Source organism: Engystomops pustulosus, chromosome 2, assembly GCF_040894005.1.
Source record: "Engystomops pustulosus chromosome 2, aEngPut4.maternal, whole genome shotgun sequence".
Lineage (NCBI taxonomy): Eukaryota > Metazoa > Chordata > Amphibia > Anura > Leptodactylidae > Engystomops > Engystomops pustulosus.
Genome location: NC_092412.1, coordinates 168,523,695 through 168,541,911, shown reverse-complemented (window position 1 = coordinate 168,541,911; position 18,217 = coordinate 168,523,695). Strand labels below are relative to the sequence as shown.

General features: G+C 43.4%; 1 protein-coding gene across 2 annotated transcripts in view; it reads right to left on the bottom strand.

Annotated features, from left to right (window-relative positions):
- The window catches only part of CACNA1S (calcium voltage-gated channel subunit alpha1 S), an 817,957-nt gene that overhangs the window by 569,234 nt on the left and 230,506 nt on the right, over nucleotides 1–18,217 (bottom strand). For both annotated transcript variants that reach the window (XM_072137243.1, XM_072137244.1), the window contains exons 14-15: nucleotides 10,891–11,011; nucleotides 3,529–3,643 (exon numbers count right to left, since the gene is read on the bottom strand). In XM_072137243.1, the coding sequence (XP_071993344.1) occupies nucleotides 3,529–3,643; nucleotides 10,891–11,011 (236 nt within the window). The remainder of the gene's footprint in view (nucleotides 1–3,528; nucleotides 3,644–10,890; nucleotides 11,012–18,217) is intronic.

Genomic DNA, 18,217 nt, shown 5'->3' with positions numbered 1-18,217 from the left:
TCGGACAGTTCTTTGGTCTTCTATCAATGTGGTAAACACAAGGATACAGGACAGAGGTTGAGTCAACTTTAATCCATTTCAACTGGCTGCAAGTGTGATTTAGTTTTTACAGGTCCCCGCCAACAGGGGCGTGGAGCGGGTGTGTTGGCCACCCCCTTCGTGAATACGGCCGACTGCCAGGGGACAGGATACGAGGATCCCACCACTTATTTGGTAAAAGGTTGGATCGATTAAAACTAACTTGCAAACCTAAATTTAAAAAAAAATGTCTTACTAGAAAAAGGCTGAGGGAGGATTATGGGGGACATATTTGGTGGGAGGATTATGGGGGACATATTTGGTGGGAGTCTTTTGGGGGATTGACAGGTCTTCTTTAAGGACACAGCATGATTTTTCAAATCTGCCTGTAACACAATATGCAGTTATAGCTTCTGACTGTTTTTTTATGGCATGTTATAGTTCACATTAATACTATATTTGAAATAAAATCTTTGAACTTATTTATTAAAAAAATGGAATGTCTGTTAAAAAAATTAGTGATTTTCTGATTTCTAAAAGTTATGCTCATCATCCAGTTGGTCTAACTGCCCAAATTGGTTGGTTACTAACATTAACCATATATCTGCTTTATGCTGACATAATTTTTATAAGATTTTATTTTATTAAGACGTTAAGAGGCTGACAGTTCCACCAGCGTTTTTTTTTTCCAGACAATTCATCTTCATAAGAGTTTTCAATGCTTTATTTATTAGAAACTCGATAGAAACTCCATTTTTAAAACTGCTCCCCTCAAACTATTCAAAACAGCCTTTGGTAAGCTTGTTTACCCGTTAAATATCTCACAAACATCTGACTCAATTAAAACAAAATGGAGGTTCTATTTGGAATTGTCACGGGTGCTCCCGCGATCCCTGTCTCGGATCGCAGGAGCACCCGTGTCTCTCAGTGTACCCTCGGAGGCCGGCACCGCTTTCCTCCCTTGGCTCCAGCAGCGTTCTCCGCTGCTCCCGCGGCCGTTAATTGGCGCTGCCTCTTCTTGTGACCCTTGCCGGATCTTCAAACTTCCCCTAAAGAGAAAGCTCTCCTGTGATTCCTGCGTTCCTGTGTGCCAGTCAATTCCTGTGTTCCTGCGTTCCTGTGTGCCAGTCTGTTACTGTGTGCCAATCCATTTCTGATCAGTGTGCCAGCTCCTGTGATTCCTGATGTGAGTCCTAGTGTGCCTTCCTGTGTTATTCTCCTGCCGTCATCCCGGGTACAGACTGTCTCCTGTATTACTACCTTGGCAGCCACTGCGGGCTAGTCGCACCTGTGGAACGACCTGGTGGTATCCCGACGCAGCAAACCCATCCTGCTTTGCGGCGGGCTCTGGTGAAAACCGGGTGCCACTTAGACTCCGGTCCCAGGTCGGCTAGTACCATCTCCCGCGGTGGTCCAGAGGGTACACAGACTCCCAGTCCTGACGGGAATATTTAAATTTTGACAAATGATTATTTACTACTAAAATTTACATGTTCATGCAGGGTAAAATGAAAAAGCACTTCTTGGATTTTGTTAGGCAGTTTCTTACGTGTACGGCAATGTAGGGGGCAACAGCAGGACACAGAAGAGAAGTAGCACCATTGAGCTTTTAGAGGGCAGATTTTGAGGAGGATGTCTTCAGGTGACGTTACACATTTGAAAAGTTCCTGAGGTACCAGAACAGTGAACCCCTCCTATAAATTATCCTATTTTGGAAACTTACCCTGGGACGCCTTACCCCATTGTTTACTATTTTTAGGGGGAGAGTGGTATGCAAATGCAACATCCCCCACCGGGGCCTAGCCTTTTCTCGGGGCCTGGAGTCAGCCGGGGCCCGCAGTACCTGAGTGGCTGGCGGTTGCGGCCTAGACACGCTAGTGTCATGGTGCTTGGTATGGGGAACCGGAGGGCTGTGCTACAGCCTGGCAGGTCTCCAGCAGGGTGGTGTTGGCAAGAAATGATGAGGGAGAGGCTGCTATAGCGGATCTCCCTGGGGCAACCCTTTGGTGTCTAGAGTATGAGTCTATGTAGTGGACAGGGTGCCTGTGATGATGGCAGCCGTAGTAGCAGGGACCAGACGGAGGCAGAGGTTGAACAAAAACAACTTACAGTTCTTTATTGGAACCGACAGGAACCGCAGCAACGTGCCTTTAACAGAGTAGTGGAGTGCTGAGATGCAGTTGGAGGGAGCCACAGGATGTAGAGCGCCAGCCTGGATGCAGAGGGCAGGCTGGGAGGTAGCTGTGTCCTAAAAGGATGCTTCAGCTTGTCCTGGGTTGCTTCAGGTATCACCCTTGAAGGTAGGATGACACCCCTTTCCTCACTATACTAGCTATTAGTTCCACTCTTCAGGCAGGGGCTAGGCTCTTCCTGCTCTGGTCTGGTATGCTAGCTGTACAGAGTCTGTACTGGAGTAACTCCAGTCTGCTTCTGCAGACTCCTAGGTCTGACTGCTCTCTACAAGTGTCCTTCAGACTCTCTGGTCTGACTGAAACTACCCTCTAGAACATTCCTTGAACAGGGATCTTGTAACTCCCCGTGGTCAGGTGGTGGCTGCTCCTCCAATTACATCTCAGCTCACAGAAACAGTGTGTAATACATGTGATTGGCTGACACATATGACATCAGACAAAACACTTAACTCCTGCCTTACCAGGCAGGGTCTACCACTGCAATGTTCCCCTGTGTCCTATAAGGACTATGTAGTGTGATGTAGTGACATGCTGTGGGGCTGACTAGACCCTACACAGGCTGCAAGCTACATAGTGGGACGTATTCGCAACTACTCCTCCACCTTGCATCGGCGAGGGTGTTGCACAAACATATAGATTTTTGTTTTTTTGTGTTTATACACCAAATAGCAAAGCAAATATGTTACCTATGTTCTATGGGTAAGTACGGTTATGGCAATATCCTATAGCTTTTTTATATTTGACTTAATTTGAAGAGAAAAAGCCCTTGATTTTGCATTGTTGTCTACTAAGTATCATTTTAATTATTTTGTTGATTAAGCTGTTTTTTTTGCGGGTTTTTTTTGAGTTCTTTTAATTGGTATCATGCGGGGGTAAATGTGACTTTTTAATTGCTTTTCATGGTTTTGCACTATATGGGGCATTTAGGGGACATATTGTGAATTACCCTTTTTATTTGTCCCCCTCTGGGACTTGAACAAGTGAACATCTTATAACTTGTTCAATTTAATACACTTCCATACTGATGTATGGTAGTGTACTAAAACAGTCTGCCTTATGCAAAGGCTGACATCTGCACTGCTGGGTCCAACCCAGCAGACAGTCAAGTAAGGCAGCTCTGGGGTCATTCATTCACCACAGGGCTGCAATGAAGAATACAATAATGGCCAGAATACAATAATGCTTTTTCTTTTGAACACAATCCTATTAATTGCATTTTATTCTTAAAAATATTTTTTTTATATTTATTTTCCTACTTAGATAAAACAGAGTGATTCATATCCTCAGACCAACATTGTGCTAGTATATTTTGTCCTACCTTGCCAATTTCTTTTTTTTACGTTCCTCTGCCTTAGCCTTCTGTGCAGATGTTAGGTTTTCAGCCTCAGCCAGGTTATCAACAGCAATAGCAAGAAAGACATTTAATAAGATATCTGTTTTTTGCTAAAGAAATATTGTACAAATTGCACACATCAACAGAATTAATCTTACAGAATACTGTACTTAACAGAACAATTTAACCTCCTCCTAGCAGCCCTACATGTAACTTAAAAAATAAAACTGTTCAGTTTTGGATTTAATAAGAAGTCCTACCTTATGCTGGAACTTAAATGGGTTGTCCACTTTCAGCAAATATTTGATATGGTTTGTGTGAGGAAAAGTTATACAATTTTCCAATATACTTTCTGTTTTAATTCCTCACAGTTTTCTAGATCTCTGCTTGCTGCCCTGCTATAACAGCTTCTATTTTTGCTTCCAATGGATAGAAATCTGTCCATGTGATGTAATGGATATGCATGTGCAAGAGTCATTATTATCACAGAGAGCTGTGTGATAATAACGGCTCATGCACATGCACCTCCATCACATCACATGGACAGATTTCTATCCACTGGAAGTAGAAATAGAAGCTCTTACTACTGTACAAACTACTGGACAGCAAGCAGAGATCTAGAAAACTGTGAGGAATTGATACAGAAGGTATATCGGAAAGTTGTATAACTTTTCCTTACACAAACCATATCAAATGTTTGCTGAAAGAGGAAAGCCCCTTTAAGGCTGTGAATTGTATTTTCAAATGTATTTCAAGTATATGTGGAATAACTCCTCCCTGAACACAGATGTGTTTAGAGCTAAATCTCTGTGTTCGGTAAATAGCTTTCTGTGTTTATTATTGAAGTGGTATTCTCACGAAGACAAGATTCTTAACCCCTTAAGGACGCAGGGTTTTTTCACTCATTTCTCGCTCTCCACCTTCAAAAATCCATAACTTTTTCATTTTTACATGTACAGACCTGTGTGAGGGCTTATTTTGTGCGTAACAAATTTTACTTTCCTGTAATGTTATTTATTTTAACATGCCATGTACTGTGAAGCTGGAAAAAATTCAAAATGTGGAAAAAAAATGTTTTCTTGTGTTCTCAGTTTTTACGACTTTGTGCGCTCCAAATAACACCTCAGCTTTATACTTTAGTATGATCGCAGTGATACCAAATTTATACAGGTTTTATTGCGTTTTAATACATTTTCAAAAATTAAACGAATGTGTACAAAAAAGAAAAAAAATGTCATCTTCTGACACTAATAACTTTTTCATACTTTGGGGTACAGAGTTGTGTGAGGTGTCATCTTTTGCGAAATGAGCCGACGTTTTCATTTATACCATTTTGAGGTCTGTGCGACATTTTGATCACTTTTTAGTTCATTTTTATGTGTAAAAGGTGTAAAAGTCGCATTTTGGACATTTGGGCGCCATTTCCAATCACCGCCGGCCATAACCGTTTTTATATTTGGATAGATCGGGCATTTTGGGACGCAGCAATACCTAATGTGTCTGTGATTTTTACTGTTTATTATGTTTTATATTAGTTCTAGGGAAAGGGGGGTGATTAGAATTTTTATTTTATTATTATTTTTTCCACTTTTTTTTCTCCACTATTTCTTAGACCATCTAGGGTAGATTAACCCTAGATGGTCAGATCGTTCCTACCATATACTGCAATACTTGCAATATTGCAATATATGGCATTTTTGCAGGTCATTCATTACAATGAGCCACTGGCTCATTCTCTATTTCACTGCTATTAACAAAAACGCAGCATATTACAGATATAATTCCTGTCTATCAGGAATGTTTGTGAGCATGAAAGCGGCGTAGCAGTTGTGATAGGCCACGGCCAGGCCTCTTCTTCCATGAAAGACATGCACGGCATCTCTTGTGGCATGCGACTCATTCATGCTGAAAGCCAGCAGTCAACAGCACTGTGTTTGAGCTTGCCGAGTCTGGGCTCGTTCAAGATTTCGGCAGACGGAGTCCAGTGAACTTAAGCGGACTGACACTAATTGTAGCCTTGGTGTTTCAACCACTGAAGATGAGATGTGACAAGTATATGGAGATATTGTGTCAGCTAAATTACTTGCATTGGTAAATGGTTTGGAGAATCCAAGTTAGAACAACACAGATATGGGAAGTTTTTCACTTGTATTGGCACTTGGACATGTGAGTGGTGGTGGAACTGTCATAAAACCCCTAGCTAATGATAATGCTGATGGATTGCTCATATTTGTGGGGTTCATGTGTGGGTCATTAACTCTTGTGATTATACCAGCCAAATCGGCAGGGCATAATGAAGGAAAAGCTTAGTGTTTGTGTTTATCCACTCCACATTTTGTCTTGTTGACTGGTCTCAAGGGCAGTGAAAGAATCTCTCATGATGAAGGCAGTGTGTTGACGTAAAGACTTTGACTGTGTAACTTCCTATACAATATGTGCTCAGTGGATTTATGAATTATCCTGTGCAATATATGCTAAGAAAACCTGTCTAGATGGAGGTTGTATAGACTGTGCAACTCTACTGCCTATTTTTACAACACTAAATGCTGATAATGGGGTGAATAAGCAACTACGGAATTGTGCAATTAAATAGCCATATATATATATGCTGTTACAGAAAAACAGGTGTAAAGTTTTTATTTTTGTTTGTTTGTTTTTTCTAATCACTTTACTGGCACAGAAATGAAACATCACATCAGAGATAACAACATACCACATTATGCAATTATTTGTCATGTGTGATAAATTCTGCACAAAAGCAGCAATCTAATAAAGTCCTTACCCAACATATACATTGAATAGTAACCAACCTGGTCAAGTGGTGTCAAGAGTGCAATATAGTTAAAGAAAAAGTATTAACAATGGTTAGGCAACAAGGTAACCCCTACATCTGGAGATTAAGAAATCCCGCCTGTCAAGAATACACAGAGGAGTGCAGGAAGTGTGCCTGCACCCAGTTACAATTTTAGTATGTAAAGTTATAATACCACCTACAGCAAGTATAGCTCTCATTGAAAAGGGACGAGAGACTCTCAGACTGTGGACATTAAAAATGGCATCTTTGGAAGAGCATCAGGAGGATTTATCAGGGCTTGTGTGTCAGTTTTGTGACGTACAAGCCCTGAAATAATCGCAACGCCTTGCAAATCGCCAGACATTGCGATTATTTTGCTCCGCACACCTTCTCCATGCCAAGAGGGCATGAAGGAGATGTGGACAGCGGCGCCTGCGCCCTCACTAGAACCTGTGAACTTTCATGACTAAAAGTTTGCAGGTTACTAAGCAATTTCACACCTGTCTGTTTGTATGGCAGTGCATGGTAGGATCAATCAGACAATCCACGGTTAAAGTACCCTAGAAGTTAAATAGTATACATATTTGTTATTTAAACTATAAATATCACAAAAATATGTTTTTTTGTCAAGGTGACACACCACCCGAGTTATGCTCGGTTTTTTGGCTAATTTTGACACACCAAGCTCAAAAGGTTGCCCATCACTGATCTAACATTTTAACAACTAGTAAAATTGGTTTATATAGAAATTAGCATTCATCAAACAGGTCAATTGAGTGCTTGGCCTTTTTGGATCGGATCTAATAATATTGGTTTTGGGTTTGGTATATTTCTTTTTGATTCAAAAACAGATGATGGCACACGGTGCTAATATGCAGAAACATAGTAATACACAAAAAGAGAACTGAAAATTGGGCTCTTTCAATGCAAAATCGGGTTCTTTAAAAGGGAAAAACAAGAACCACATAAGGCACCTCTGAAAGTAGTCAAAATGAAGAGGGTGTTGAAGGGAGAACAGGACAAGATCCTCAAATTAAAGAAGGAGTCATCTCAGAATTAAATAAAATACTGATGCCGACGAATACTTGTAACAAGATATTGGGTCACATTTAGGATAGCGCACCAGTTATGCGGCAAACTTTGCACTGCTTGAAGCTGTGCCACATTTGTGTCGCACACATCAATTTTGTGTTTTGTGGCTTCCCTATTCTTCATGTGACACAAATTTCTGCATTGAAATGAGCGCTCAGTCCGACAGTGCGCCACTTTCCTTTAACTGTATCATTTCCATCTCTTATACTTTTTTCTCAGTGTTGCCAAGCCTTTCATTAACCTTTTATACATCCACTCTAAAGATATTGAATGTAATTTCTCAGCCCACCCAAATCACAGTTGCCCACATTTACTAAAAACTGCACACTATGTGCAGTTTGTCTGTATATAGTGCAGAGTGCACTAGATTCATTATTTCAGGCGCATGTTCTTCATTAATCCGGCCCCCTCTGCACTGCCCCGACAGAGTGCACCACTTTTTTTGGTGCAGCTTTAACATAGGGCATGTGACACATTTGTCAGACCTTTGCATGATAAATTATGACGCGCCGCTGCTGACGTCATACTAGGCGCCGCACGGGAGAAGAACAATGGCGGCGCCCAGCACGATGTTAAAGAAGACAGAAGACAGCGCGGAAGCAAGAAGAGGAGTAAATAAGTTTTTTTTTTAAATTCTGGGCTGACTGTATGCTACTGGGGGCATGCTGTATACTACTGGGGGCAGGCTGGGGTGGCTGTATACTACTGGGGGGCAGGCTGGGGTGGCTGTATACTACTGGGGGGCAGGCTGGGGTGGCTGTATACTACTGGGGGCAGGCTGGGGTGGCTGTATACTACTGGGGGCAGGCTGGGGTGGCTGTATACTACTAAGGGCAGGCTGGGCTGGCTGTATACTACTGGGGGCAGGCTGTATTAGTATACAGCCTGCCCCCAGTAGTATACAGCCTTCCCCCAGTAGTATACAGCCACCCCAGCCTGCCCCTCAGCCTGCTATATACTTGGCTGGGGGCAGGCTGTATACTACTGGGGGCAAGCTGTATATTATAGGGGGCTGGCTGGCTATATACTTGGCTGGGTCTGTGACCAATGCATTTCCCACCCTCGGCTTATACTCGAGTCAATAAGTTTTACCAGTTTTTGATGGTAAAAAAACTCGGCTTATACTCGGGTCGGCTTATACTAGAGTATATACAGTATTTTGTTACACTTTTGGTTCCAAAATTTGGAATTCCTTTTGGCAACAGTTTATGTTCCTCCTCCATTTGGGCTACCAGGCTCTAGGGAGATTCAAGAGATTATTCATAATAAAAACTTAGGTAATATTCCATTCTTCTATATTGGGGACTGTAATGCAGCCATTGATTCAAAGAGATATATTTAGACCAGACATTTAAATGATTGAAAAGTAGATTTATACAAGTTTAAGTAAATGATGTCATGAATTAGAGTGGTTAGACATATGGCGAGAATAGTTGTTCAAGAATTTATCTTGCACTGGGGAATGGTGCAATGCTACCAGAGATGCTTGCATCTCTGTACCGGCTCCATTTCTGATCAAGAACCAATAATTGTGCGGATCAGTAATGAGAGGAAAGGGAAAATGACGAAGCGCTAGTCACAGCAGGGACAGCAGAGAGCTTCAAATAACATTGATGTTTGGGGTATATAGAATTGTTTATCCTAAATCCCTTCCTCATGCAATCCCTTCCCTTCCTTAGTTGAACTTGATGGACAAGTGTCTTTTTTCAACCATATAAACTATAATACTATGAATTCATATTGGCTTTATAAAATAGGCTCACACGAGAGCATAATAAATATGTTAATGACTACATTATCCCAAGAGGCAAAAGAGTTATGGATTGATGTTAATTATGATTTATTAAAATAAAAGGGAAATATTGAAAAAAAATCAAACAATTAAAAAGGGAATATGTAAAGAAAAAACTGAATTAAGATATTTAGAAGAGCTGAGTAAGGTACAATGTCTGGAATCACCTTCAGAAAATAATAAAGTGATATGGGAAAATACAAAGAGGGATTGTGAATTGCATATACTACAGAAAGTATGTAGTTCTTTGCTTGTGTATGCAGAAGTAAATGGGTTACTGAGGGTGAGAGACCTAGTAGAATATTCGCACAGATGGTAAAAGCAGGGGCGTAGCTAGGGTGGTAAAAGATCCGGGGCACAGGCCCCAATGCATGTGTATCGCACTTTCAGTAATGCCCCCTCCTGTACATAACCCCCTCACATGTGGTTATGACAATAACAAGGTTACTTCTGGTATATACAGCTACAGAAGACACAGGAGAAATCCCTACTCGTTACATCCAGTGACTGCAGGTGACGAGTCCTCCATCTTCTCCATTAGGCATCACCACTTATGTTCCTCATTGTCCCTACATCTTGGTTCCCTGACAGCGTTATCCTGGTGCTGCCCCTAACAATCTCCCCAAATACTGTAAGGCAGCGCTCACACATTTGTCTTGTATTTAAACAAAACCAGGTGCGTGTTACCCATCACTTGTGTATTACTGGAAACGCAAATGAGATCAAACCGAGGCCTGTCCTCACACAGCCCCCGAGTAAGTAATGTGCCCCACACAGCCCCCCAGTAAGTAATGTGCCCACACAGCTGGACAGAAGTGAATCAAGAAGTTAAAACGAAAAAAGAAGAACGACCAGCGGGCTTGCCGTGGGTTGAGACGTTAAGCAGTCTGGAGATAAAGGAGATTCTTATGATCTCTTAACACGCAGACGGGGGGGCAAACTCCCTGCAGAAGATAACACCATTCTTCCAGAGCAAGTTTAAAGACCAGTAGTAGAAAATGGAGTCATTTCTCTCAGCAGCTTGGTCTTGGAAAAAACCCACAGGGGAGAGTTCTGCTGTTGGGCCCTTTCTGGGTGAGCACAGCTCCAGCTCCCACTTAGGAGGCATCAACCTTCAGCTGGCTTTTCCATATCAGGCCGTGTGAGAACAAGAGCAAAGGCGGACGTAAACTGGGGGAATGCTTCTTCGTCCACCGGAGGCTAGCATTTTAGGATTTGCTTCTTTTTTGTCAGTTCCACAATGGGAGACACAAGAGAGGAGAAATGTGGAATAAATTTCCAGTAACAATTGGCAAAGCACAGAAATCTCTATATGGCACATAGTCCCACTGGGCGAGGCCACTGAGGTACAGCTGACAACTTGGCAGGATTCATCTCTACTAGTCCTTTGTCAGAAATAATGAAATTGGCATTTCTCGACTTTGGCATTCTGCAATTGGCCCTTAGGCGCCTGAGAACTTGCCGGACGTGGACCTGATGAGACTGCAGGTCAGAAGAAAATAACAGAATATCTCCCAAGTAGATAATGACACAAGTGTAGAGCAAGCCTCTAAAGATGTCATTGACAAAATCCTGGAACACTGCTGGAGCCAAAGGGCATTACAAGAGGGGAATAAAATTGCATAACTGGGTTCATAAGCAAAAAAACAAATAATTTTGAAAAGGATACAATTACCACAAACAAATAGGATGACAAAGTATATACAGACAAGCATTCCAGGGAAGGATGGGCCACCATATGCCATAATTCCGTTATACATCACAGAATTCCAGTCCTCTCCTGTTAGAATCTGTAAGAAAAAGATAAGAATTTTTATTCACATACTATACCTTTTAATCAATATTTATTTCTCTTGTGTTTATTCTTTATTACTATTTAACCATTTTGGGGATTGTAATTCTCTTTTGAGTTGGGCAGGCAGGGCAAGGCTGAGTTGGGCAGGATCGTTGGTGCCTAGTCAATGTCAATTTTTGCAGTTCTGTTCTGCCCTTCTTTAAATGATTATGTCTTTGGAACCACTTTACATATCATGAAAATTAAATTTTTTTTCAAGACATGTGAAAAAATGTGTAACTTGATAGAATAATTTTATTGGCAGCATTTTTAAAATCAAATTAGGTTGCAGACTATATAGGAGGAAGTAGAGTGCCAGAGCTCCGCCAAGATTATCCTGAATTCTCCTGTCTTAACTTCCTAAAATTGACCTCAGTTCTGCTAAATATGGTCAGATTCCATGGCATTGCAGGTGCAATTTGAAGCAGCTATGATGAGAGATGATGGCAGAAACCAGCTGAGAAACAAGGAGAGAGCTCCAAAGATGTCACCAGGCAGCCACCTGACTAAACCCCTGCAAGCAGGAACAGCAGCATAGACCTCTGCTAGCACAAGTGCTATACCAGCACAGGCAAGGAAGGTTTTTACAGGACTTACATTTACATGTGCAGAAGGAGGTTGTATGATGTAACCAGGGCCGGCTCCAGGCTTTAGTGGGCCCCTGGGCGACAGAGCCTTATAGTGGGCCCCTCCGTGGACCGCCCTCCAGTGGCCACACTGCGCCCCCTCCCTCTGCGGACACACTGATCCCCCCCTCCCCTGCAGACACACTGAACCCCCCCCCCCACTCCCCTGCGGACACACTGAACCCCCCTCCCCTGCGGACACACTGAACCCCCCGCTACCCTGCGGACACACTGAACCCCCCCCTGCTGACACAATGACCCCCTCCATACACATTGAACCCCCCCTCACCCTGTGGACACAATGATCCCCCCTGCTGACACACTAACACCCCCCCTCTCCCCCTGTATACACACTGACCCCCCCGTGGAAAAAATTTACCTTTCCTGGTTCCCCCGGAGCAGCGCCTGCAGCTGTCTTCGGCTTGGGCCTCCCGTACGCGCCGGCTCAGGTAAGTTTTAGATTCTGCCTCTATGCTGCGCTCCCGACCAGCGCAGCATAGAGGCAGAAACGTGATCGATCCGGATGGTGATCAATTGCACCAGTGTCTTATAGCGACACTGGTACAATTGATCCGGGGGCCAGTACCCCGGGGCCCCGGCACTTGCCCGGGTTGGCCCGGGTGCTGGCGCCGGGCCTGGATGTAACCTTATCTGCCATCCATCGTTATCAGCCCAGGACTTCAGTTTCCTTAATATTCCTTCTAACATCAGATGTTAGGATCTTGGGAAAAATACTCGCCAATAGGTTGGGAACGATAGTGGGTTCAATGGTCCATTGTGACCATTCAGGTTTTATTCACTCCAAGTTAACAGCAAGAAGACTATGGCCCAGACGTGTTATTGTATATGTGCCAGTTATATGTCTAGGTTTGCATTAGAAAAAGTATCTTTGGAAAATGCACATGTCGGAAAATGCACATATTTCCGACAATTTAGAAAACTGTGCATCTACATGTATGTGTTGGTAGGTGTTTATAGTTTGCGGCACATTTATTACTGAGATGCTTCACAAATCTGTCACAACTGCATGAAGCAAGGTGAGGTAAAAAAAAAACTGTTTGCACATTCTAAGTACAGACCAGATTCACTAAAGGATTAATTGTAGCAAACTGCAAATGAGTGCGGGAAACGCAAATGCATCAAAAGTGATGCAAACTGCCTAAGTGCACTTAGGCAGTTTGCATCACTTTTGATGTTTTTGGGCCTATATCTGAATTTGCAGGAAACATAAGAGGTATAGTAGGAGGCTGCAATTGTCTCTTTAGATGCTGCAAAAGCGTTTAACTGCATTAAATAAGGGAAAAGTGGGCTGTGCTCTGTAATTTGGATTTGGGGACAAACTTTGTTTGGTGGGTTCAGCTGTTATATTGAATGTCAGTGGCTAGTATAAGAATTAATGGCGAGGCTTCCCTCTGTCGCCACTGCTTTTTTTACATGGAACCCCTAACATGTATGGTTTGGCAACATCTAGAGGTGAAGCAATTTAGGAATGGTTTTGGTTCATGGTGAAAAATAGTCCAGACCATTATTTTTAATATTTGAAGATTCCCTGTTTCTGTTCTACAAGACTGGTGCATAACAAATGTGCTGCCAATATACAAAAAAGGATCCCAAACTGATTCTGGAAACTACAGACCTGTGAGTGCCACTTCTGTTGTTGGGAAAATATTTGAGGGTTTGTTATAGATGCTATCCTGTATCTCACTGTACAGTCATGGCCAAAAGTTTTGAGAATGACACAAATATTATATTTCCACTGGGTCTGTTGCCCTCTGATTTTTATGTGTGTTTGTCAGATGTTTTTATCACATACAGAAATACAAGTGCAATCATATTATGAGTAACAAAAGCTTTTATTGGCAGTTAGATTGAGTTAATGCAGCAAGCCAATATTTGCCGTGTTGACCCTTCTTTTTCAGGACCTCTGCAATTCTCCCTGGCATGCTCTCAATCAACTTCTGGACCAAATCCTGACTGATACCAGTCCATTCTTGCTCATCGCATACACATGACAGCCGACGCCCTTCGAATCGCTTCACTCTTCAATTCCATGTGCACTTACAGAGGCCAACTTCACCAAATAAGCGAAGCCGGAATGCAGCCTGACAAGGTAACGTCTGTGCCAGCTCAAAAGGACTGAGCTGAGGGCAAAGATCCCACTATAACATAGAAGAGTGCACTCCTTTTACACTGACATCATAGATTACAACAGAACCTGTTCTGTTAAGTGCAAATACATGTAGAAACCCCCAAAAGAGTGGAGAGGGTGTCGGCAATAATTCTGCATTGACGTCACTGATCATTTTGCCCTTCTTTTTGTCCGTCAGTGTCCGCTTTCAATCGGTCAATAATCCATCATCAGTATTGCTAAAGCAAAAACAAGCAGGAGTGGATCCAAAACAGAGATGGAAAGTAAATGGGATGTCTGCATGTCCTCTGTGTTCTGTATCCACTCCTGATTTTGGCTATCAATCCTGAGGCTTTTCATTCCTTCTGACAGATGAAATGAAGGGGAAAACTAAACGTAGTGGCAAGGTCATAGAGCAATTGAGGGTGAAAACAGGATTATGAAAATCACAGGGTGTTACAGAGAGACAGCAGTTTGCAGCAGCATGAGTAGGCAGCAGCGTGGCACAATGACAGAGCAAGGGGGTGGCGGCAACAACAGCAGGATCCCACAGCTGAGGAGGCCACATTGTGGCACAATGACGAAGTTTGAAATTAATTTGAAGTTGAAATTTTCCATTTAAATTTGAAGATTAGAGACGCCACATCCATAATTTTAACAACATTACAGTTTTCCTGAAAATAACAGGTCTTTGCCAAAAAAGAACTGCAAAGGTGGCAGAAGCAGCAGAAAAATGAGGTCAGAGGTGTGGAGGTGGCAGAAAAATGGTAGGCCACAGAGTGGCACAATGATAGAGCGTGGAGGTGGCGGCAGCAGCAGGAGGCCACAGGTGGCAGCAACAGGGAAAGCCACAGAGTGGAACAATGATAAAGTGTGGAGGTGGCATCAGCAGCAGGAGCCCACAGAGTGGCACAATGGTATAGTGTAGAGGTGGCGTCAGCAGCAGCAGGAGCCCATAGAGTGGCACAATGATATAGTGTGGAGGTGGAGTCAGCAGCAGGAACCCACAGAGTGGCACAATCATATAGTGTGGAGGTGGCATCAGCAGCAGCAAGAATCAACAGAGTGGCACAATGATATAGTGTGGAGGTGGCGGACAATTCCAGTCCCTGGTAAACATGGTAACAGGCAAATAGAGCAACTGGAAGCAGATGTGTGGCATCAGGCGGGTGGCAGCATCAGAATAGTGGCTAAGGAAGGTAGTTATAACCCAGACTCATTTCTCAACGTTTGGGGGAGGCGTCATGGCTGATCTAATCTGATGTATAAGGCATTTGTGAGTTGAAATCCGGGCTGATCCAAGCCTGATTTATGTCTCTCCACATTACGGGTGGACAAGCAGGTTCTCCTTGGGGTAAAGATGGCCCCCGCCGCACTGAACACCCGCTCTGATGCCACACTACTGGCCGGGCAGGACACCTTCTCTATTGCAAACTCCGCAAGTTGCGGCCACACATCAAGTGTGCCATCTGTGCAAGTGCCTATGAGGGACTCCCGGCCTCCATCTCCACATACTGCCACAGTGCTTCTGGATCATCTGCCTCATCTTCTACCTTCTCTGGATGCTCCTGCTTCTCCTCTCTTGTCACTTCAGTGGAAAAACCACTGATTTCACCAGACTCTACTTGTGCTCCAATGTCGTCGTCGTCCTCCTCCTTCTCCTCCAGATCAGCCCCCACCGGACTCATGTGGCCATGAGATGTAGTCTCCACTTCTCCAGTGCCCTGACCAGACAGATATTGCAGCATGAGTTCCAGGACATGAAGCAGTGGAATGACGTTATTCCTCCGCAGTCCTGGCGACTGACAAATAACGTGGCCTCTTCAAAGAGCCTGAGCAGCAGTTTGACAATGTGGAGGAAAAAGGGTTGTATCTTGTGGAAGTTGTTGGTGTGGCTGAGAGGGAAACACATTCACCCAGTGGGCTGTAAAGGACATGTACTGGCCCTGACTGTAGCTACAGCTCCACACATCCGCGCTGCTGTGCATCTTGGAAGAAATTTATAAGCTCAAGGACTGGCCCACCTACTGTTTTACATAATGGTGTAGGGCTGGCAGTGCCTTTTTGGAAAAAAAAATTGCGGCTTGGAACTCTCCACCTCTGTTCAGCACAAGCCATTAGTTCTCTGAAGGGTGCAGAGTCCATGACTTGGAAAGGGAGGGACTGCAGTACCAACAACTTGGACAAAAGCACGGTCAGCTTCTGAAGCTTAGGATGGCTGGATGCATACAGTTGTCTCTTTGTAAAATCGCCTCTTTCAACGACTGCTGGCACCATGCATAGCGAGGAGATGAAGCATCTTGACCAGGAGATGATGTGAAAGACAAACAGCTCCCTTCGGCAGAGGTGCTGAAGCCTTGACTGGCTGAAATGGCATGTGTGCCACTAGGTTCTGCTGTTGCTGCAGCGGCAGAATGGACCTCTACATTTGTTTTCCCAGGCCATTGGATGGTGACGCTGCATGTGTTGACGCAAGTCCGGGGTGCCAACGTTGGCTTCCTGGCCATGCCTCAGATTCTACATATACACATGCTCGGCTCCTCTGGTGTCTGCCACTCCGACGAGGTAGTGATTTTACTGCCAACACTCTGCACTGAGCGACTACTAACTGCCTGCTCCGCTTCAAACTGAGACTCTCTTCGCCCGCCCGTCAATTTGTGTTTCAATGTCACTACTACTCTCCTCAACGGTGTCAGTATGCACAGCCTGCCTACTGCACAACACAGAGGATGTCTGCCCCATGTCTTCACTGCCAAGCAGCTCCTGACTGTCCTCAAACACTTCGTCCTCGCTGAATAGTGGCGCAGAGCCCAGACCACCTAGTAGCGCTCTGGCTGAGGGAAATGAACAGGACAGAGGCTGGTTGAGGACAAGTGAGGGCCACTGACCTGTTCCTGGGCCATGCCAACTAATTTTTGTATCTGACGAACCCACAGACTCTTGGCTAGGTTTTTCAGATGTTATTTTTGAGGAATTGGTTGACCGAGTCAACCAATCAACAACCTTTGGGTTGTTGATCAACACACTGCCGCTAGATGACAATGGCAGTTCTGGCCTCATAGAGTCACCCCTGCTGCGACGTCCCCTTACTGTGCTGCGACCTCTGCTTGCTCCACCTGCCACCTTTCTGTCTGACATAGTGGTTAATCAACTACATGGATTTGACACTTATATGTTGCTCTTAAATTTAGCAACACAAAAAGTATTGGAATTTGCCTTACACAGATACCCCACAATGGCCACCTTGTAATTGGAGCGAAAATCACTCTATAAACTATGTGGATTTGACACATTAATCTTGCTCTGAACTTTAGCAACAAAAAGTATTGGAATTTGCGTTATACAGATCCCCCAAAACGGACACAGTGGGACTGGAGCAGAAATCAGTAAAGAAAGTATGTGGATTTCACACTGATTTCTTCCTATTCACTTCAGCAACAAAAAAGAACTGCTATTTACCCTTAGGTTACTGCAGCCTATAACAGCCTGTACGACAGATACTTGTCCTTCCAAGCTACACCCTCACTTTCTCACAGTGCATAACCAGGTACTCCTGGTCTAGAAAGGAGCTGTGAAGACTGCTGTTTTTTCTGAATGGTCCTTACAATAAGTGCATAAGTACGAAAAACAAAGAACCTGAGGCCAGGTCTGGGTCAAATCATCCACTCCTCACAGAAGATCTGTATAAAGCAGTAAAGAACAAAATGCTGGTATGTGTTTGTTCTGCTTTGTGGCAAACATGTCCATTATGGATAACCCATTCTTTCACTTCAAGGGAAAAAAATCTTTTGATCCACTCTCCATTCTCTTATTTGTTCAGTATTCTGTTTACATGCACTGTTGACAGTGAGAGGATGTTCCTTTGTGCCCAATGAAATATTTGTTTGGATATTCTGATCAAATTTACACTTCCAGTTACCCCCAACTTGTTCAAGTAGGTTACCACTATTGAATTGTTTGATAGGATTTTCACACATCAATCTTTGATTTACGGGGAGAAAAATATAAGAGCTTCCTTGAACTCTCATAGTCTTCGCTTACATTGGAGGGGGTTTCTGCTACTCTTAATTTTTGACCCAAATAAACAAAGTTGTCTTGTGTGTGTCTGTGCCCACTGTACTGCCGTTAAGGTTCAGTTCATAATACCTATGATTTTCATTATTTCTCTGATGGAACTGATCTTTGCTCTCTTCAAGGTGTGGATTCTTTTAGATACGAACACAAATTTGAACTCCGGTACTAACAACAATTGTAGCTTGGTATTTAGAACGATTTCTAATGAAGAAATGAAAATGGAAGTTCTCTGACGAGATATCAAGTTTTAAACGAACAAACCTCTTCTTCAAGACAGACGTTTTGTAATTCTTTTAGATACGTTTTGTTTTGTAAAGTTCTGTTTTGTAAAGTC